Here is a 23341-nt window from a genome sequence, read left to right as displayed (position 1 = left end):
TTCAATGATTTCTTTGACAAACTTAACCATCTAACTACTAACTTAAATTTAAAGTGGAATGGGAAGTGGACAATAGATTGCCATTTTTTTTATATTTTAGTAATGAGACATCAGGATCTTTCTTTCACAGTGTACAGAAAGCCCACACATACTGGGAGTTATGTACACTTCTACAGTAACCATCGTGATAAAATAAACTATAGTGTTTCCTCGGGTCTCTTTCTAAGGGCACTAAGACTATGCAGCCCATCATATTTGGAATCAGAAATTTCAACTATAAGAAATCAGTTAAAAAGATTAGGGTACCCAGACTGGTTTCTAAACAAAGCCCTAAGTAAGGCCAAAATCAGTTTCTATAAATCCACTTCCCACTCATCTCAGCATCACAAATGGAATAATAATTGAAACTTCCTTATAATAAATCCATCAATGATTTCTCCCAAATGCTACCAAAATATAACATAGAAACTTCCTTATAATAAATCCATCAATGATTTCTCCCAAATGCTACCAAAATATAACATAAATATTATTTTCAGTTACCCCAATAATTTATTCAGAAAAGTAGTTAATATCCATCATAGACCAACAGAAGACATAAACCTTGGAGTTTATAAATCACCCTGCTCAGGATGTGAAGAAGTATATTGGGGACAAACAGGTATAAATTTCATACGTACATATACCAAAGGCTTTTTTCCCCTTTACACAGGGGATAGCCAAAAAGAAAGAGTCATAGATATCACTCCCACCCATTTCATTTCCCATATATTCCACTCCCCTCCACCCTTCTCCCTCCCTCCTATCTTGGCACCTCCTGGATGACGGGTCATCCCTGCAAACAAGAATAAAAGAACACAAAAACTCAATCACATACACACAACAGAACTCTGGTATTCCAACGTGTTACCAAAAAGAATCACCGCATAAATTGGGACGAGGCCAAAATCATATTCAAATCTAAATGTAGTTTTAAAAGAAAAATCTTTAAATCTTCCCTGATCAAACAATTCCCTGACTTTAATATATCAAATAGACAATGGTCACCTGATTACATAACCACTCTGGCAGTCAATAAATTACTTCTTTCCATTGTAAATGCGAACAACTTGCCACAAAGCCCGCATAGTATCAGACGCTACTTGAAGTGTGTCATGTCCATGTTCCCTCACTCCACCCCTCTCTTCTGTATGAAAAATGTGTTTTCTCTTGACATTGTATTCCGCTGAAGAGGATCACAGCCAGTGATCGAAATATACGGTGGATGGATGGGGTGAAGGGGGCTTTGGGGAAGAGGGGAATATCTGTTGAGGAAGGACGGGAGAGGACAGAAGACAGGGGTGAATGGAGAATGGTTGTATATGGATGATGTTGTGATTGCATGAGGTGGAATGGGTGGGTGGATGGGGGGTGAGGTAGTATGTGTGAGCAAAATTTGACGCAGCCCTAAGGGATTTCTCCCCGTCCTCTCATTTTATGCAATGGGGGGACGGAGAGGGGGGGGGGTCGCCGATTTAATGAAGTGGCCTTGCTGTGGATGTGCTGTGTCTTGCGACACTGCTTCTGACCCAGGGCAGTGGACAAGGTGCAGGGATGACCCGTCATTTCAGGAGGTGCTAAGATAAGAGGGAGGGTGGAGGGGTGTGGAGTGTATTCAGGGATGGAATGGGTGGGAATGATTTTATGCCTTTTTCTTTTTGGCTACCCCCCTTGTAAGGGGGAAAAAGCCTTGGTATATGTATGTATGTTATTTCCTTTCTTTTCTTAATCCAATCAACAGTGGGATTTATACAAACATGTTATGACATTACTTGGCAGTTACAATTATGGACTAATCAACTTTACCCCTTCTGTATGATGAAGGGATGACACAGTTCAAAGAGAAGTTCTCATCTGCTTCATTATTTATTCTGAGTGCATTGCTTTTGACCCAAGCTAAATGTCTAAAGAATATTTAAGAATGTATAATATACAGTTTTCCATGCAGATTCATAAATATTTGAAATAGCTTAGGAAGCAATATAACCCATACTAAAACAACTTGTGAATTCAATTCTCAGTATGATAATTTTATTTATTTTTTTATATATATATATTTTTTTTATTGGATGGGTTGTCTAGTGGGAATATTGCTGGAATTTATTATGTTTAGGTTGAGTTGTTCTGGAGTTTTAACTCCACTTTGATCTGTTTGGGTACTAAGCCAAAATGGGTCATGGGTGTTCAAACAACTTGCCAGTATGTGGTTTGTGAGTGAGTCGTGGGGTTGAAGTTTAGGGTTGTAGCCATAATTCATAAATGCTCTATCAACAACCCACTCACCAACTACCTAGATCAATGTATACTTTTGTACATCTTTCTTCTTACATACATATATACATATACCAAGGGCTTTTCCCCCTTAAAAGGGAAGTAGCCAAATTCAAATGGCAAAAATCCACTCACACCAATTTCATCCCCACATACTCCACTCCCATTTACCACCACTCTCTCCATCTTTTCTTGGCTCCTCCTGCATCTCACCCACTGCCCTGGGTCAGAAGCAATACAGCAAGACATAGCACATCCACAGCAAGGCTGCTTTAATTAATCAGTGACACCCCTCTCTGTCCCATCATGCAAAAAAAGTGAAGACTGGGAGAAATCCCTTTGGGCTGCATCAAAATATCATTCACTTGTACTCCCTAACTCCCCCATTCCCATCCATTCATCACAGCATCATCTATACACAACCATTCTCCATTCACCCCTATCCTCTGCCTTCTCACTTCCTCAAAAGATGTTCCCCTCTTCCCCAATGCCCCTTTTACCCCATCCATCCATCTTATCCTTGGTCAGCCCCTCATGTTCACTCCATCTACCACTGCCTTCCACACTTCTTTCACTAATCTTTCTTCACTCGTTTTTTTCATGTGTCCAAACAATCCTAATACTCTTTCACTAATATTTCTTCACTCATTCTTTCCATGTGTCCAAACCATCCCAATACTCTTTCCCCTATCTCCCAACTCCTTTTCCACCCCTGCTCTCCACCTCACCTCCTTGTTTCTCACTCTGTCCAGCCTAGTAACCCCTACCATACTTCTCAGCTATTTCATCTCATATTTAACCTCTCTCTTCTTCCCATGTTTCATGTTTCTGCCCCATACAGTGCTCTTGGCACAATCACCCTTTAATACAATCTCCTCTTAGCATCCATTCACAAATATCTATTTCTCATTACACTTTTTAATCCCCCAAAGCACTCACTTGCTTCTCTCAATCTACATTCTACCTCCACCTCCAATCCTCCCTTTCCTGCCACATTTGCCCCCAAAAGCCCAAAGCTATCCATTTCCTCGTCTCTCTCCTTTAATACTCACTTCCAATTTGCTGCCATCCTCTCCCCTTGTACATCTCATCACCTTACTTTTACCCACATTCATCTTCATCTTTCTTTCACACACTTTTCCAAACTCCATCACTCTCTTGATCTCTCCTTTGATCCTGCTACATGTGCAGTGTCATCAGGAAACAACAACTGGCTTATCACCCATTTTTCTCAATTTTCTTTAACCATCTCCAATCCCTGGCCCATTACCCTTGGATTTATCTCTTGCACCATCCCCTATATATATAATGAACAACTATAGTGAAGTCCCACCTTTATCTCAAACCACTCACTCTCTCCATTTCTAATTCTAACACAGGCTCTACTATTCTCATAATAACTCTTGACTGCACTTAACAGCTTTCCTTCTATCTCATATATAAGCAATTCTTCCCACAGTGTCTTCCTGTCTACCCTGTCCAAGTTTTTTCAAAATCCATAAGGGGACATAAGGAAGGATGAAGTGAAGGCAGTTGTTAAGATGATGAAAGCAGGTAAGGCACCTGGTCTGGATGGATGCCATGCACAATGTCTAAATAAAGGAGGTACAGTGATGCTGGACTGACTGGTGAGGTTATTTAATGTTTGTTGGAGAGAGGGTAGAGTGCTGGAGGAGTGCCTGTATAGTTCCACTTTACAAGGGAAAAGGGGACAAGTGTGAGTGTAGTAGTTTCTGAGGGATTAGCTTGTTAAGTGTAGTTGGGAAGGTTTATGGGAGGATCTTGATTGAGAGGACTAGGAGAGGAGCAGAGGGAGTAATTGGTGAGGAACAGTGTGGATTTAGGATGGGTAGAGGTTGTGTAGATCAGATTTTTGTGGTAAGACATATGTGAGAAAGCTAAAGGAAAGGGGAGGGATGTTTATTGGGCTTTTATGGATCTGGAAAAGGCTTATGACAGGGTAGACAGGAGGGCACTGTGGGAGGTTTTGCAGATATACGGGATAGGAGGAAAGCTTCTCGGAGCTGTCAAGAGTTTTTATGAGAGTAGTAGAGCATGTGTCAGGATTAGAAATGGAAAGGGTGAGTGGTTTGAGGTAAAGGTGGGACTTCGTCAGGGATGCGTTATGTTGCCCTGGCTGTTCAACTTGCAAATGGATGGGGTGGTGCGAGAGGTAAATGCAAGGGTGGTGGGTCAGGGATTGGGGATGGTTAAAGAAAATGGAGAAAAGTGGGAGGTGAGCCAGCTGTTTTTTGCATACGACACTGCGCTTCTAGCAGGATTGGAGGAGGAATTGAGGAAGTTTGGTGACAGTTTGGGATAGTGTGTGATAGAAGAAAGCTGAAGATAAATGTGGGTAAAAGTAAGGTGATGAGATGTACAAGGGGTGAAAGTGGCAGCAAACTGGGAGTGAGCATTACGGGAGAGTGACTGGAGGAAGTGGATAGTTTTAGATATTTGGGTGCAAATGTGGCAGGAAAAGGTGGAGTGGAGGTGGAGGTAGAATGTAGATTGAGAGAAGCAAGTAAATGCCTTGGTGGATTAAAAAGTGTAATGAAGAATAGACATTTGGGAATGGATGCTAAAAGGAAACTGTATGAAGGAGTGATTGTGCCAACAGCACTGTATGGGGCAGAAACATGGAACATAAGAGAGGAGTTTGAATGTGTTTGAGATGTGTCTGAGAATTATGATGGGGGTTACTAGGCTAGATAGAGTGAGAAATGAGGAAGTGAGGAGGAGAACAGGGGTGGAAAGGGAGTTGGGAGATAGGGTTGATGAAAGAGTATTAGGATGGTTTGGACACATGGAAAGAATGAGTGAAGAAAGACTTGTAAAAGAGGTATGGAAGGCAGATGTGGAGGAAGTGAACATGTGGGGATGTCCTAGGATGAGGTGGATGGATTGTGTGAAGGGGGCTTTGGGGAAGAGGGGAATGTCTGTTGAGGAAAGACGGGAGAGGACAGAAGACGGGTGAATGGAGAATGGTTGTATATGAATGATAATGTGATGCATGAGGTGGAATGGGTGGGGGGATGGGGGGTGAGGTAGTATGTGTGATCAAAATTTGACACAGCCTGAGGGGATTTTTCCCCGTCTTCTACTTTTAAGCATGGGGGGATAGAGAAGGGGGGTCGCCGATTTAATGAAGCAGCCTTGCTGTGGATGTGCTGTGTCCTGTGACACTGCTTCTGACCCAGGGCAGTGGATAAGGTGCAGGGATGACCTGTCATCCAGGAGGTGCTAAGATTAGAGGGAGGGTGGAGGGGAGTGGAGTGTATTCAGGGATGGAATGGGTGGGAATGATTTTATGCCTTTTCCTTTTTGGCTACCTCCCTTGTAAGTGGGAAAAAGCCTTGGTATATGTATGTATGTATAAAGGGACAGAGATAGGACTAAGCATCCTACTCTCTGTAACCCCAAAAGGGACATTCCTAAAAAACCAAAGGCATAAAAGGTTCTGGGAGGAGTTTTCCAAACAGAACCCCAAGATTTGGGTCTTTTAACCCTTTGGCTGCCCGATGCTGGGAGGATTTATGTTTCCGAAAAATTGCATTTGACCCATAATATATGAAGTGTCTATTTCCTTCTTTTGCATAATATTCTGATGTTGTGGACACCATTCTCAATCCAAATATATCAATATTAGCTTTCTGAGATAATTCATATATAATTTATTATGAATATTTTTTTCTGAAAAATGAAAATTTTGGGGAATAAAAAAGTCATTCTTTTGTACGCCAGTAATACTCAGTAAGGTAGATAATGACCATATGTTATAGGAACAGTGATATAGAGACACATAAGTTGGTCCTGAAGAAAAAAAAAAATTACGTAAAAATTTATTTCTTAGGATACCTAAATTTTCTATCAATAAAACGATTATTCACACATTTTACCATACCACATCTAGCCTATCATAATTTTCTATCACTGGAAGTAGTGTAACTTTAAGGCTAAAACGTTCATTGAGAATATATATACGATCGATCAAATTTTTTTTCAGTCATCTGCAGCTGCTACTGAAGAGAATTACCATACGCTATTATTTGTGGAAAAAAATCATTATATTTCCTATTTCTTAGTGATTGTAAAACAACTACTCAACATATGAATGACAAAACTTAGCTATGAATCATATATTCGGCCTTTTATGCAGGTTTAAATGCCGATTAAAGTCCATTCGCTCGCAAATGTTTACATTCCGTCAGCTGATATTACCGCGTAGATAAGGGCTATTAGTTCGTCCAGCTGGTAAGAGATGGCAGCACCTAACCGATTGTAAACTTGATCTCTCGTGTCTATAGGGTGTTGGGAGCATGGCGCGATGTTTAAAACGTTTTTTTGGCTTGCGGTGCGTTTTAGCGAGTTAGGGCTGTCATGAGACTGTTTTAATTTTTGCAAAAATGCGCATTGGGCAGTCAAAGGGTTAATGTGTGTGGATGTGGTACAGATAAGAGTAAAAGGGAGAAGATAGGCAGTATGTTTGTGAGAAGATTGCCTTGGCATTCAGTGAAATGAAGTTGAAAGGGAGGGATGAGTTGAATTTGGGAGTGTAGTTGGAGGGGTGTCTGGAGTGAAGAGAGGACAAGGGAGCAAAGGGGCTATACTAGTAAGTGAAGAAATAGGTAAGCATGTGGTGGAGTGGAAGGAGGTTTCTTCAAGGTTAATGAGGATGAAGGTGAAACTGGGGAGATGTGGTTCTTTGTAAGTGCATATGGACCTAGTAGTGAGAAGAGTGTAAAGGAGAGGCTTTTTGAAGAGATTTAAATGACTGCATAGAACAAGGGTTCTCAGCCTTACTTGGCCCATTCACCCCTTTCACCATTTGTCTGAATGTCATTCCCCCCTCCTTTCCAAGATTGCCTGTTTCAAAAAGTGCATTCTAAGTAATATGCAAATATTACTAAAAACCCTTTTATTTTTTCCAAATTAGTATATATTTTTCCCATATTAGTATAATTCCAGCCCAGGTGACAGGCCAGATAGGCCAAAACCTATAATTGCTTTCCTCACCCTGTAAGCTGTGGTCACAATTCACCCTCAGAAAACCCAAAATTCCCCCCTGGGGGTGAATTTTGCCCCTAATGAGAACCCCTGGCATAGAGGGTTTAGGGAGTGTCAATGTAGTGGTACTGGGAGATCTCAATGCTAGGGTAGGGGATGAACCAATAGAGGTAGTGGATGGAAGGGTGATAGATAGGGTTTTAATGGACTATATAGTGGTAACCTGGAGAAGAGTAAGAAGAGTTTTGGATGTACATGTTCTTTGGGGAGACAGTGGGAGAATTTCAGGTAATTTTTTGGTGGAAGGTAAGTTGAGAGTGGAGGATGGATGCAGAAAGAGGAAAAGGACAGAAGATAGGGAGGTGCTTTGAGTAAACTGCTTAAATGAGAAGGAAAAGGAGGAGTACAAGAAGAAACTGAGAGAAGAATGGGAGTGAAAGATAGAGTAGAACTATGAGTCGGGGAGGAATGGGGATGTTTCAAGGAGGGAATCACAAGGTGTCCAATGATGGTGTGTGGAACAAGGAGGATGGGAGGAAATAGAAGGAAGGGTAAGTGGTGGGATGATGAAGCAAAGAAGGTTGCAGAAGACAAGAAATGAGCATTCACAGATTGGGTGCAAAATAGTACAAGAGAATCACATGAGAGGTACAAAGAAAAGAGAAGTAAAGCACAAGATAAAGGAGGCAAAGAGGAGAGATGTGAAATGAGGGAAATGTATGACAGAAAATTTGAAAGTAATAAAAAGATGTTTTGGAAAGAAATTACCGGTAAGAGATGAAGAGGAGGCGAATCAAGTAGAGAAAAAAAAGTAAAAGGTGCTGATGGAGAGATGATAATGGAAGAGATAGTAAGAGGAAGATGGGCAGAGTATTTTTGGGAAATGCTAAATGTGAAGGAGGATAGGGAGGGAAAGGTAGTTGCAGTGGGAAGACCTAAGAAAATGACAGTGATGAATGAGGAAAATGGAGGAGAAATAAGATGAGGTGAAAGAAGTTATTAAAATGATGAGAGCAGGTAAGGCACCTGGGTTAGATGAGTATCATGCAGTGTCTCTAAAAGGGAGGTACAGTGATGGTGGACTGGCTGGTGAGGTTGTTTACTGTTTGTCTAAAAGAGGGTAGAGTGCCAGAGGACTGAAGAAGTGCCTGTATAGTTCCACTTTACATAGAAAAAGGGGACAAGTGTGAGTGTAGTAGTTTCAGAGGGATCATTTTGTTGAGTGTAGTTGGGAAGGCTTACGGGAGGGTTTTGATTGAGAGGATTAGGAGAGGAATAGAGTAATTGATGAGGAACAGTGTGGGTTCAGGACAGGTAGGGGTTGCATGGATCAGATTTTTGTGGTAAGACAGATATGTGAGAAAGCTTTAGGAAAAGGTAGGGATGTTTTCTTTGGGCCTTTGTGGATTTGGAAAAGGCTTATGACAGTAGACAGGAAGGCACTGTGGGAGATATTGCAGAGTGGAATAGGAGGAAAGCCATTAAGAGTAAAGAGTTTTTATAAGAGAAGTAGAGTCTATGTTAGAATTAGAAATGGAAAGAGTGAGTGGTTTGAGGTAGTAGTTATGTGTAGTTGCGTGTAGTTGGGAAGGCTTATGGGAGGGTTTTGATTGAGAGGATTAGGAGAGGAACAGAGTAATGAGGAACAGTGTGGGTTTAGGACAAGTAGGGGTTGCATGGATCAGATTTTTGGGGTAAGACAAATATGTGAGAAAGCTTTAGGAAAAGGTAGGGATGTTTTTTTTGGGCCTTTGTGGATTTGGAAAAGACTTATGGCAGTAGACAGGAAGGCACTGTGGGAGATATTGCAGATATATGGAATAGGAAGAGAGCTGTTAAGAGAAGTAAAGAGTTTTTACAAGAGAAGTAGAGTCTATGTTAGAATTAGAAATGGAGAGAGTGAGTGGTTTGAGGTAAAGGTGGGACTTCACCAGGGATGCGTCATGTCACCATGGCTGTTCAATTTATATATGGATGGGGTGGTGTGAGAGGTAAATGCAAGGGTAATGGTTCTGGGATTGGAGATAGTTAAAGCAACTGGAGAAAAATGGGAGATAAGCCAGTTGTTTCCTGATGACACTACACTTGTAGCAGGATCTGAGGAGGGATTGAGGAAGTTAATGACAGAGTTTGGGAAGGTGTGTGAAAGAAGGAAATTGAAGATAAATGTGGGTAAGAGTAAGGTGATGAGATGTACAAGGGGAGAAGATGGCAGCAACTTGGAAGTGAGTATTATGGGAGAATAGAGGAAGTAGATAGCTTTAAATATTTGGGGGCAAATGTAACAGGAAAGGGAGTGGAGGTGGAGGTAGAATGTAGATTGAAAGAAGCAAGTAAATGCCTTGGGGGATTAAAAAGTGTAATGAAAATAGACATTTGGGAATGGATGCTAGGAGATTGTATGAAGGAGTGATTGTGCTGACAGCACTGTATGGGGCAGAAACATGGAACATAAGAGAGGAAGAGAAGAGGAGTTTGAATGTGTTTGAGATGAGGTGACTGAGAAGTATGATAGGGGTTACTAGGTTGGATAGAGTAAACAGAGAAAAGCCTTTGGTATATGTATGTACATAAGTAGGGTAGTGATTGCAAGAGGAAGACTGATGTGGAAGGAGTGAACATGAGGGGGCATCCTAGGATGAGATGGATGGATGGGGTAAAGGGGGCTTTGGGGAAGAGGGGAATGTCTGTTGAGGAAGGACGGGAGAGGACAGAAGACAGGGGTGAATGGAGAATTGTTGTATATGGATGATGCTATGATGCACGAGGTGGAATGGGTGGGGGAATGGGGGTGAGGTAGTACGTGTGAGCAAAATTTGATGCAGCCCGAGGGGATTTCTCCCCGTCTTCTACTTATCTGCATGGGGGACGGAGAGGGGGGGGTCGCCGATTTAATGAAGCGGCCTTGCTGTGGATGTGCTGTGACTTGCGACACTGCCTCTGACCCAGGGCAGTGGACAGGGTGCAGGGATGACCCGTCATCCAGGAGGTGCTAAGATAAGAGGGAGGGTGGAGGGGAGTGGAGTGTATTTAGGGATGGAATGGGTGGGAATGGTTTTATGCCTTATTCTTTTTGGCTACCTCCCTTTTAAGGGGGAAAAAGCCTTGGTTGTTGTTGTTGTTGTTGTCGTTCCCTAGACTGTCTGTCCGAGCAGTCCCGTCTCCCCAAGGAAGGCCACAGCCGAAACTGGGTTTTCCCACAAATCCTTTATAGAGTGTATGTTGTGTTGTTTGCGTGCATGATTGTGTATAATGCAGTCTTCCATTATGTGTTGTATGGTATGGGGTGAAGTGTTACATCCTGGGCAGCTGTTCACAACACGGTCGTCCAGCCTCTTCTGGTAGCTTAGAAGTGCTGGGTGGTGACCGCATCGCAGTCTGGCCAAGTGGACTCTGTCCTTTCGTGGGAGAGAGGATTCAGAAGGGTGGATATCAGGGGGTCTGGCATGCAGCAGTGTGTTGTCTTTCAGTGTGTTAATGGAGCGCTGAGTGATATGATTATGAATATGTTTCCGGAGGCTGGTATTTGGTGGTTGTGGAGGAAGAGAAGAGAGTATCTGTGCGTAATAAAGGTCTTTGGGTGTAGTTTTAATGTTTCTTGGTGTGTGTGGGTGTTCTGCTATGTAGTGTAGCGGGTGTGATGTGTTTGTGGTGGCTGCAGCAAGTGTTTGTGTGCCTCTCATGTCGAGGTGGTCCTTGACTTTGAGGACTTTTGTTTCATGGTGTAAATGGTCTGTAGGTGATGTATTTGTGCAGCCTGTAATTGTTTTTAGGGCTTTGTTTTGTATGATTTGAAGGGTGTTGTGGTGTGTCTCACTGAGATTAGGAGCCCATGCAGGACTCGCATAATTCATCACTGAGCGTATGCATTGTTTGTATATTGTTATATTAGTTTCTTTGTTTTGTCCAAATGTTGTTCCAGTGATTGACTTAAGTGCGTTAAGTCTAGGTGTGCATTTGTTTTTTATGTTTGTGAGGTGTTGTTTGAAAGACATGTAAGCCTTGGTATATATGTATGATGTTTTTGGCTACCTCCCTTGTAAAGGGAGAAACACCTTTGGTATATGTATGTACATAAGGAGGGTAGTGATTGCAAGAGGAAGACTGGAAAGCAACCTATACATACCAATGAATGTCCATAAAAGTTTAAGCAAGTGGGCCTACACACAAAAACAGGATAGGTTTAAATTCTAAGGTGAGGAAGCTATCCTATCCTCTCGTGTCACCTTAAGTATAATGAGTATCAGCAGTGATGGAGAGATGTGCACAAGTTCACATAAAATAAACGAGAAAATGTACAAATGATGAAAATATAATATTGACAAAATAAAACTTCACCTGGACTTGTGATGCTTCCTGCAAGGATTGTGGTGGAGGAAATGCTGGAGGTGTCTGCAGACTGTTACTCAACTCAGCATTTCTCCCACAAGACAACCACACTAAGGCATCGTTAATACATGGAAAAGTGATGGAGGGAACATCATCTGCTGGGAGAGTGGAAGATATTGGATCTACTACTGTGGATGTCTGAGAACACTCTGACCTGAAAAGAGGGCAACATAACATAAATTAATATAAATATACACACACACAAATATATATATATATATATATATATATATTCCCATCTGGGATATCGGATGCATGTTATTGCAAGGTAAAAATCTGCTCAGTAGCATGCAACTGATGGGGCACTCCTATGGACCAGAACCACATATCACTTTGTATTAGAGGAAATATCTACTCATATAGAAAGGATGCTACTTTACTGTACTACAACTGTCCACCCCACTCTTAATACTGTCCTATACCACTTTTCTGAATATATATTTCTATTTTTTGCCAAACCCTGTGGTAGGGGAGAAGGAATAATACCACAGTGTTCCACTTGGGTTATAAAAGGTGATTAAAACAAGATGGAAGATGGGACTAGGCATCCTACTCTCTGTAGCCCCAAAGGGGACATCCCTTAAAAAAGAATAAGAGGGTCTGGGAGGAGTCTTCCAAACAGAATCCTAAGGTTTGGGTCTTTTCATATACTTGGGTGTAATACAGATGAGGGTAAAAGGGAAGAGATAGGCAGTATGTTTATAAGATGGAAGTGTTGGCATTGAGTGAAATAAAGTTGTAAGGTAGGGGCGAGTTTGAGTTTGGGAGTGTAGTGGGGAGGGTGTCAGGAGTGAAGAGAGGATGGGGAGGGAAGAGGTAGGGGAGCATATGGTGGAGTGAAAGGTTTCTTCAAGGTTAATCTGGATGAAGGTGAAATTGGGAAGGGAGATGTGGGTCTTTAAAAGTGCACATGGGCCTGGTAGTGAGAAGCGCATAGAGGGTTTAGGGAGGATTGTCAATGTAGTGGTATTGGGAGATTTTAATGCTAGAATAAATGAACCAATAGACAGAGTGGTTGGGAAGGGTGGAGTTCCAGGAAAAAATTGTATTGGAAAATTGATGGCGAGATGTTTTTAGAAATAGAGTTGATGATAGCTAACAGTGTTTAGAAAGTCAAGCATAAGTACACATGGGAGAGGGTGGTGGAAGGAAGGGTGGTTGATAGGGCTTAAATAGGAGGTATCCAGGAGAAGAGTATGCAGATTTTTGGATGTACATGTTCTTAGGGGAGAGAGTGGGGCAATATCAGATCATTTGTTGGTGGAAACTAAGTTGTGAGTGGAGGATAGATGGAGAAAGAGGAAAATGACAAAGGCTAGGGAGGTGCTTAAAGTAAACTGCTTAAATGAGATGGAAAAGGAGGATGAGTACAAGAAGTTGAGAGATGAGTGGAAGGTGAAGGATAGAGAAGAACTAGGAGTGGATGTGGAATGGGAGTGTTTTAAGATGTAACACAGTGTGCAAAGATAATATGGGGAACAAGGAGGATGGGAGGGAATAAAAGGAAGGGTAGTAAGTGGTGGGATGATGAAGCAAACAAGGTTGTAGAAGAGAAGAAACAAGCATTCACATTTTGGTTGCAAAATAGGATGAAAGACTCATATGAGAAGTACAAAGAAACAAGAGAAGTAAACAAGGTTGTAGAAGAGAAGAAACAAGCATTCACATTTTGGTTGTAAAATAGGATGAGAAGTACAAAGAAAAAAGAGAAGTAAAACAAGATAAAGGAGGCAAACAGGAGAGCAGATGTAAAATCGGGGAAGAATACGACAGAAAATTTTGAAAGTAATACATACATATACCAAAGGCTTTTTCCCCCTTACAAGGGAGGTAGCCAAAAAACAAAGTTATAAAAACCATTCCCACTCATTCTATCCCAATACACTCCACTCCCCTCCACCCTCTCTCTTATCTTGGCACCTCCTGGATGACGGGTTATACCTGCACCTTGTCCACTGCCCTGGGTCAAAAGCAGTGCTGCAAGACTCATCACATCTACAGCAAGACTGCTTCATTAAATTGGTGATCCCCCCCCTCTCCGTCTCCTCATGCAGAAAAGGAGAAGGGGAGAAATCCCTTCAGGCTGTATAAATTTATTTCTCATAGTCCATCACCCCCCATCCCCTACCCACTCCCCCTCATGCATCACAGCATCATCCATACACAACCATTCTCCGTTCACCTCTATCTTCTGTCCTCTCCCATCCTTTCTCAACAGACATTCCCCTCTTTCCCAATGCCCCTTTTACCCCATCCATTCATCTCATCCAAGGTCGACCCCTCATGTTCATTCCTTCACCTCTGCCTTCCAAACCTCATATACTAGTCTTGGGAGGTGATTAGTCATTGGAATCTATCCCTTCAGTGACCTGACTACTATAATTCATCCCTTTCTTGTTTATCTTTCAATATTAACAGGACCAGTGCTTTAAGTCTTGCCTTATATGGCTTCTCTGCCAGACTGGGAACCAGTTTGGTTACTACCTTTTGTATATTCTCAATCCTCCACTGTGTGAGGACCATACCATTGATGTACATAGTCTTGGATGAATCAGTGTTTCTATGACTTTTTCATCATTGTTTCATCCTTACAGTAAAAAACAATCTCAATGTTCTGCAGAAATCCATGTCTCTCCCAAAATGGTAACAAGTTGCCTTTCTTCAATACACTCAAATCTTTTTCCTCCTGTTTTTGGCTGCATGGTATTGTGGCAAAGTGGCATACAGTTGATACTTTAGGGTCTATATGGGGCGCCCTTACGGACCAGAGCCACACATCATTTTGGCTGTGATGTAGGAAAACTGTTTATAGAGAAATTATGACACTTTTATACTACGACTGTCCCTCCGTTATGCTGTCCCCCAACCCCTTGTTACTGTCCTGTACAATTTCTCTGAATATTCATTTCCTTTTTCGCCTACCTTGCCTGTGGTGAGGGAAAAGAATACTGCCACCAAGTATTCCCACTTGGATCATAAAAGGTGAGAAGAAAGGGATGGGGATTGGGACTAGGCATCCTTCTCCTTGTTGCCCCACACGGAACATTCCTATATATATATATATATATATATATATAAAAAAAAAAAAAAAAAAAAAAAAAGAGCAAAGGCATAAGAGGGTCTAGGAGTTTTCCGACCAGCACCCTAAGGTTTGGGTCTTTTAATTTGCATGGATGTGGTACAGATGAGAGTAAAAGGGAAGAAATAGGTAGTATGTTTGTGAGAAGATGGATGTGTTGGCTTTGAGTGAAACTAAGCTGAAAGGGAAGGGCGATTGTAAGTTTGGGAGTGTAAGTGGGAGGTTATCAGGAGTGAAGGAGTGGCTATACTAGTAAGTGACGAGATAGGTAAACGTGTAGTGGAGTGGAAGGAGGTTTCCTCAAGGATAATGTGGATGAAGGTGAAACTGGGGAAGGAGATGTGGGTCTTTGCAAGTGCATATGGGCCTGGCAGTGAGAAGAGTGTAGAAGAAAGGGAGGCTTTTTGGATAGATTTAAATGAGTGCTAAGAGGATTTAGGGAGAAGTGTCAATGTAATAGTACTGGGAGCCCTTAATGCTAGGGTAGGAAATGATCCAATTGATGGAGTGCTTGGGAAATGTGGAGTTCCAGGAAAGAATCGTAGTGTAGAGTTGATGGTGGAAATGTGTCTAGAGAGTTGATGATAGCAAATACAGTGTTTCGGAAGAAAGTCAAGCATAAATACACATGGGAGAGGGTGGTGGATAGAGCGTTAATGGACTATGTAATAGTAAATAGGATTATGATAGGAAGAGTTAAGGATGTACATGTGCTAAGGGGAGAGGGTGGGGGAATATCAGTTAAAAAAAAAATTGGTGAAAGGTAAGTTGAGAGTGGAGGATAGATGTAGAAAGAGGAAAGGGACAAAATGTAGGGAGGTGCTTAGAGTGAACTCTTTGAATGAAAAGGAAAAGGAGAAGGAGTACAAGAAGAAGCTGAAGGAGGAGTGGGAGGGAGTGAAGGATAGAGTAGAGCTAGGTGTGGAGGAGGAATGGGGATGGTTCAAGGAGGGAGTCACAAAGTGTGCAAAGATGGTGTGTGGAACAAGAAGGACAGGAGGAAATAGAAGGAAGGGTAGTGAATGGTGGGATGAGGAAATAAAGAAGGTTGTAGAAGAGAAGAAGCGAGCTTTCACAGATTGGTTACAAAATAGGATGAGGGAGTCATATGAGAGGTACAAAGAAAAGAAAAGAGAAGTAAAGCAAAAGGTAAAGGAGGAAAAGAGGAGAGATGTGAAATGGGGTAAGAGTATGACAGAAAATTTTGAAAGTAATAAAAAGATGTTTTGGAAAGAAATTAAGAGAGGAAGAGGAGGCGAATCAAGTAGAGAAGAAAAGGTAAAAGGTGCAGATGGAGAGATGATAATGGAAGAGAAGGCAGTAAGGGGAAGATGGGCAGAATATTTTAGGGAGTTGCTAAATGTGAAGGAGGATAGGGAGGGAAAGATAGCTGCAGTGGGAAATGCTAAGAAAATGACTGTGATGAGTGAGGAAAATGGAAGAGAAATAAGGAAGGATGAAGTGAAGGCAGTTGTTAAGATGATGAAAGCAGGTAAGGCACCTGGTATGGATGGATGCCATGCAAAATATCTAAAAAAAGGAGGTACAGTGATGGTGGACTGGTTGGTGAGGTTATTTAATGTTTGCTGGAGAGAGGGTAGAGTGCCAGAGGACTGGAGGAGTGCCTGTATAGTTCCACTTTACAAGGGAAAAGGGGACAAGTGTGAATGTAGTAGTTTCAGAGGGATTAGCTTGTTAAGTGTAGTTGGGAAGGCTTATGGGAGGATCTTGATTGAGAGGATTAGGAGAGGAACAGAGGGAGTAATTGGTGAGGAACAGTGTGGATTTAGGATGGGTAGAGGTTGTGTAGATCAGATTTTTCTGGTAAGACAGATATGTGAGAAAGCTATAGGAAAGGGGAAGGATGTTTTTTGGGCCTTTGTGGATCTGGAAAAGGCTTACGACAGGGTAGACAGGAAGGCACTGTGGGAGGTTTTGCGGATATACGGGATAGGAGGAAAGCTTCTAGGATCTGTCAAGAGTTTTTATGAGAGTAGTAGAGCTTGTGTCAGGATTAGAAATGGAGAGAGTGAGTGGTTCGAGGTAAAGGTGGGACTTCGTCAAGGATGCGTTATGTCGCCCTGGCTGTTCAACTTATACATGGATGGGGTAGTGCGAGAGGTAAATGTAAGGGTAGTGGGTCAGGGATTGGAGATGGTTAAAGAAAATGGAGAAAAGTGGGAGGTGAGCCAGCTGTTGTTTGAGGACGACACTGCGCTTGTGGCAGGATCGGAGGAGGGATTGAGGAAGTTGGTGACAGAGTTTGTGGAGGGAGTGAACATGAAGGGACGTCCTAGGATGAGGTGGATGGATGGGGTGAAGGGGGCTTTGAGGAAGAGGGGAATGTCTGTTGAGGAAGGACGGGAGAGGACAGAAGACAGGGGTGAATGGAGAATGGTTGTATATGGATGATGTGATGCATGAGGTGGAATGGGTGGGGGGGTGGGGGGGGGTGAGGTAGTATGTGTCTGCAAAATTTGACGCTGCCCGAAGGGATTTCTCCCCGTCTTCTTTATGCATGGGGGGATGGAGAGGGGGGGGTCGCCGATTTAATGAAGCGGCCTTGCTGTGGATGTGCTGTGTCTTGCGACACTGCTTCTGACCCAGGGCAGTGGACAAGGTGCAGGGATGACCCGTCATCCAGGAGGTGCTAAGATAAGAGGGAGGGTGGAGGGGTGTGGAGTGTATTCAGGGATGTAATGGGTGGGAATGTTTTTATGCCTTTTCCTTTTTGGTTACCTCCCTTGTAAGGGGGAAAAAGCCTTGGTATATGTATGTTTTTATAGTATATTTATTTCCCAAGGAATAATGCAAGTTTTTTGAGCTATTGCCAATTTCCAATACTTTGCATTTTTTTTATATTTAAATTAATTTTCCATTCTTGAGTTCCATGTGAATATTGTCTAAGTCTTGGGTAAAAATGGAATGTCTATTGACTAGGGAAGGGAGAGGGAAAGAGATAGATATGAGTGGAGAATGGTTGTGAGAGGGTAAATTGACATAGCCTCAAGGAATTTTTTCCTCATTTCCTATATTTATGTGTGAAGGGAGAGAGGGTTGCCATGTAAATGAAGTGGTGGAGATGAACCAGCCTCAGTTGTTGTGCCCTGCTGTCAATATGCTGTCTTGCTGCACAGCTTCTGACACATAAAGTGAACAGGGATTAGGGATGGCCCTTCATGCACAAGGAGTTAAGATAAAAGGGAAATGGGTGACAGATGGGAGTGGGAAGGAGTAGGGGCTGAGCACATGCCTCAACTCCCTTATAACGGTAAAGAAACCTATTGGTACAAAGATATGTATGTATATTGACTACTTTAGTCCAATAACACTGATTTAAACCTTGAAGACCAAAGGTGCCCATTGGAACAGTCGAAGATTTTATTTTGTCTAATACTAAAAATGTACAAACTTCCAGCCAGTATGGGGTTACAACTATCCCAATCAATGAAACAAAGAAACTGACACATTACACTTTTAGTTCTGTTCTGGTTAATGGTACACAATCTATTCACCTTGAATGAACATCTGGCTAGTAAAGTACTAAATATTTTATTCAACTACTTGTCTGTGAGCCCAATAAAATAGTCTTGAATCAAAACAAAATCTGTAAAAGACAACAAATGAAAGGGGTCACAGGTTAAAATATACACAAATAAACTACTAACCCTCTGGCACAGGCTTCCTCATCTGAATCAAGAGCTTCATCCACACCTTGACTTTCATTTGCCTTCTGCTGTTTTTGCTGTCTTACCAGTTTGATCCAAATGTTGCGCTGTCTCTCACATCGAATGTGTTGCTGATCATGAGACACTGTAAAGTTTGTCTGATCTGTTAAAAAAAAATATAATTATCAAAAATAAATAATAATGATAATAATACATACATATACCAAGGCTTTTTCCCCCTTACAAGGGAGGTAACCAAAAAGGAAAAGGCATAAAATCATTCCCACCCATTCCATCCCTGAATACACTCCACACCCCTCCACCCTCCCTCTTATCTTAGCACCTCCTGGATGACGGGTCATCCCTGCACCTTGTCCACTGCCCTGGCTCAGAGGCAGTGTCGCAAGTCACAGCACATCCACAGCAAGGCCGCTTCATTCAATCAGCGACCCCCCCTCTCCATCCCCCCATGCATAAAAGGAGAAGACAGGGAGAAATCCCTTTGGACTGTGTCAAATTTTGCTCACTCATACTACCTCACCCCCCATCCCCGCCCATTCCACCTCATGCATCACAACATCATCCATATACAACCATTCTCCATTCACCCCTGTCTTCTGTCCTCTCCCGTCCTTCCTCAACAGACATTACCCTCTTCCCCAAAGCCCCCTTCACCCCATCCATCCAATAATAATAATACATACATGTACCAATGGCTTTTTTCCCTTTTACAAGGGAGGTAGCCAAAGTCAAAGGCTTAAATTCACTCCCACCCATTTCATCCCCACATACTCCACTCCCATTCACCACCCCTCCCTCCACAGCAAGGCCAATTCATTTAATCAGCAACTCTGCCCCATCTCTTTACCCTCATGCAGAAAATGAGATGGGGAGAAATCCCTTTGGGTTGCATCAAAATATCATTCATACTCCCTTGCTCCCCATCCCCCACCCACTCCCTTCCATGCATCACAGCATCATCCATACACAACCATTCTCCACTCACCCCTATCTTCAGTCTTCTACCTCCCTTCCTCAACAGACATTCCCCTCTTTCCCAATGCCCTTTTACCCATTCATCCATCTCATCTCTGGTTGCCCCCTCATGTTCACTTCCTCCACATCTGCCTTCCACTTTTTTACTAACCTTTCTACACTTACTCTTTCCATTTGTCCAAACTATTCCAATACTCTTTCATCAACCCTACTTCCTAACCCCCTTTCCACCCCATTTCTCCTCCTTGTTTCTCACTACATCCAGCCTAGTAACCCTTATATACTTCTCAGATATTTCATCTCAAACACATTTAAAACCTTTCTCTAACGTTTCGTCTTTCCTCCATACAGTGCTGTCGCCACAGTCACCCTTTCATACAATCTCCTCTTAGCATCCATTCCCAAATGTCTTTTTCTCATTATACTTTTTAATCCCCCAGAGCATTTACTTGCTTCTCTCAATCTACATTCTACCTCCACCTCTACTCCTCCCTTTCCTGCCACATTTGCACCCAAGTATCTAAAGCTATCCACTTCCTCCAGTCTATCTTCCTTAATACACCAATTTGCTGTCATCCTCTCCCCTTCTACATCTCATCACTTTACATTTACCCACATTTATCTTCAACCCCCTTCTTTCACACACCTTCCCAAACTCCATCACTAACTTCCTTAATCCCTATTCTGATTCTGGTACAAGCACAGTGTCATCAGCAAACAAGTGACTTATCTCCCATTTTTTTCCATTTTCTTTAACCATTTCCAATCCTAAGCCCATTATTCTTGTGTTTACCTCTCACACCACCCCATCCATGTATAAATTGAACATCCAAGGTGACATAACTCATCCCTGGTAAAGTCACACCTTTACCTCAAACCACTCTCTCCATTTCTAAATCTAACACCGGTTCTACTACTCTCATAAAAAATCTCGAGTTCTCTTAACAGCTTTCCTCCTATCCCATATATCTGCAATACCTCCCACAGTACCTTTCTGTCTACCCTGTCATAAACCTTTTCCAAATCCATGAAGAAAAAATCATACGATGCCCCTCACAGAAGGCTTTGTAAAAGAAATAATGGATCAATTAATTACCATATGAGGACGGAGCCGTTATTTGTACGACGTTTCGCTTATTACAGCTTTTTCAAGTACAAGTTGAGATACAAATGCTTGAGATTAAATAAGGGGAAAGGAGGGAACGGGGAGAGAAAAAAGGGGGGGGGGATTGGACACTGGGAAAGGATGAGAATGCTGGCCCAAACGTCCGTGGGCGAAATGTCCACAAAGGGTGGTTTAGATATTTAATATTTTGCAGACGGCCTTAAACGAATTGGAGCCCACCATTCAGTTTTCCCTAGAGGAAGAAATCCACGATTCTCTTCCTTTCCTGGACACACACATCTTTAAGTACGGTAACCAACTTGAATTCAAAGTGTATAGAAAGCCCACCAACAAAAATGATTTAATTCATTTCTACTCCCACCATGATTTAAGGACCAAGAGAGGAGTAGTAATAGGCTTTTTCCTTAGGGCATTTAGGATATGTAGTGCAAAATACTTAGAAGAAGAGTGCAGGTTTATTAAAGAGACCTTTTTAACACTAAAATTTCCAGAATTTCTTTTAGATAATTGCAGACAGCAGGCCGCTAAGATTCGGGAAAGCCGTAGGCAGCAGGACAGCACAACAAGACGTCTCGTGTTGCCAACCGGCGACGTTGCCACCAACCTGATACGTCTTTTAAGAACCACCAACTTGGAAATAGTGTGCCAGACAAGCAGAACGATAAAAGACATCACAAAGACGGAAATACACAACAACCAGACACCGGGCACCAAAGCCGGTGTTTATCATATTCCGTGTTCAGGATGTGATAAAGTTTACATCGGAGAAACGTCACGCGACCTGAATACACGAATACGTGAACACCGTTACGACGTCAGGCATGATGTCACCACCAATGCATGTGTGACACATAGAAACAAGGAAAACCATCTTATGGACTGGAAGAATGCAGAAATGCTGATACGGGAACCAGACAAAATCCGCAGGAAGTGTTTAGAAGCAGCAATCATTCAAGGAACGAACACTATTGAACAAAACAGGGGCATGTTTAACATCTCGCCTCACATTATTCCCCTAATACCCATGGCCAGCAAAATATTAAATATCTAAACCACCCTTTGTGGACATTTCGCCCACGGACGTTTGGGCCAGCATTCTCATCCTTTCCCAGGGTCCAATCCCCCCCCCCTTCTCCTCCCCCTTCTCCTCCTCCTCTTCCTCCCCCCCCCTTTTCTCTCTCCCCGTTCCCTCCTTTCCCCTTATTTAATCTCAAGCATTTGTATCTCAACTTGTACTTGAAAAAGCTGTAATAAATGAAACGTCGTACAAATAAAGGCTCCGTCCTCATATGGTGTATATCTCGTCAATCTTGTCGGCAAACTGCCACTTTTAAGCATCAATTAATTAACCTTGATGTCAGGAAATCATACGGTCCAGACAGAATTGCAAATTGGATACAAAGAGAATGTAAAGAACTAAGGGGCAAAATATACAACATAATAGATTGCTCACTCAAAGAAGGAAAAATACCAAAAGATTGGAAAAATGCCAACATTGTACCAATATATAAAGGAGGGAACAACATACATACACACATATACCAAGGTTTTTCCCCCCTTACAAGGGAACAAAGAACCAACTAATTACAGACCGGTCTCCCTTACAAGCACTGTAGCCAAAATTTGTGAAAAAATTATCAAGAATAGATGGATAAAACACCTGGAAGAAAACAATATAATAAACTTGAGACAATTTGGATTCAGACAGGGAAGATCATGTGCTACAAATTTAATCTGTTTCTACTCAAGACTGATATAATACAAAAAAGGGATGGATGGGCTGATTGTACTTTCCTTGACTTACAAAAAGCCTTCAACAAAGTACCACACACACACACACACACACAAACACACACACACACAAAAAAACAAAAAGGAAAACATAGGAGGGATACAAAGTAACTATTAAACTGGATGGAGGATTTCCTGCATGTTAGAAAAATGAGAGTAGTGCTCAGGTTGGGAGGTGATTAGTGGAGTTCCACAAGGATCAATATTGGCTCCAGTAATGTTCGCTATTTATGTGAATGACATGGATAAAGATGTGAAATGTTACATGAGCTTCTTTACAGATGATGCTCAACTGTTGAGGGAGGTGAAAACTGAAATGGATTGTGAATCACTATAGACCTAAAAAAAAGTTTGGAAATGGAGTCAGAAGTGGGAAGTAGACTTCAACATTAAAAAATGTAGCATAATAGAGTTTGGAGGGAAAAAAAAATAAAATAAAAAAAATAAATATCAGGACAATATACAATTGGAACAAAGGAAGTGAAGAAAGTAGGACCTGAAAAAGACCTGGGAGTAATTATCTCAAATGACTTGTCCCCTGATAAACAAATTAACAAAATTGTTGGAGAATCTTATAATTCGCTAAGATCAATAAAAGTGGCTTTTACCTATTTAGACGAAATTGTTAAAAAAAATATTAGTCACATTAATAGGGCCTAGACATATGCTATGACACTAGGGTCACCCAGTACTAAAAAGAATATAAAGAAAATTTAAAGAATCCAGAAAGAAACCACAAAAATGGCCCCAGCATTTTCAAATGTATCACATGAGGAGAGACTGGCTAAATTGAAAGCACCAACTTTGGAATCATATGAAAGGCACAAAGAAGAGAAGTAAAGCACAAGGTAAAGGAGGCAAAGAGGAGAGCAGATGTGAAATGGGGTAAGAATATGACAGAAAATTTTGAAAGTAATAAAAAGAGGTTTTGGAAAGAAATTAAGAGAGGAAGAGGAGGTGAATCAAGTAGAGAAG

At 41.9% G+C, this 23341-nt stretch overlaps 2 protein-coding genes across 3 annotated transcripts in view; one reads left to right on the top strand and one right to left on the bottom strand.

The window, feature by feature from the left end:
- The window catches only part of LOC143032902 (uncharacterized), a 46033-nt gene extending 24348 nt beyond the window's left edge, over window positions 1–21685 (top strand). For both annotated transcript variants that reach the window (XM_076198135.1, XM_076198137.1), the window contains one exon: window positions 21089–21685. In XM_076198135.1, the coding sequence (XP_076054250.1) occupies window positions 21089–21626 (538 nt within the window). In that variant the 3' untranslated portion in view covers window positions 21627–21685. The remainder of the gene's footprint in view (window positions 1–21088) is intronic.
- LOC143032900 (folylpolyglutamate synthase, mitochondrial-like) overlaps window positions 1–23341 on the bottom strand; it is a 90308-nt gene that overhangs the window by 2529 nt on the left and 64438 nt on the right. The window contains exons 10-11 of the mRNA XM_076198134.1: window positions 18454–18616; window positions 11656–11860 (exon numbers count right to left, since the gene is read on the bottom strand). Of these exons, the coding sequence (XP_076054249.1) occupies window positions 11656–11860; window positions 18454–18616 (368 nt within the window). The remainder of the gene's footprint in view (window positions 1–11655; window positions 11861–18453; window positions 18617–23341) is intronic.

The sequence above is a fragment of the Oratosquilla oratoria genome, chromosome 14 (assembly GCF_046742065.1).
Source record: "Oratosquilla oratoria isolate Oo_2021 chromosome 14, ASM4674206v1, whole genome shotgun sequence".
Taxonomy (NCBI): domain Eukaryota; kingdom Metazoa; phylum Arthropoda; class Malacostraca; order Stomatopoda; family Squillidae; genus Oratosquilla; species Oratosquilla oratoria.
The sequence above is the reverse complement of the archived record's forward strand: the minus strand, read 5'-3'. Positions and strand labels throughout refer to the sequence as shown.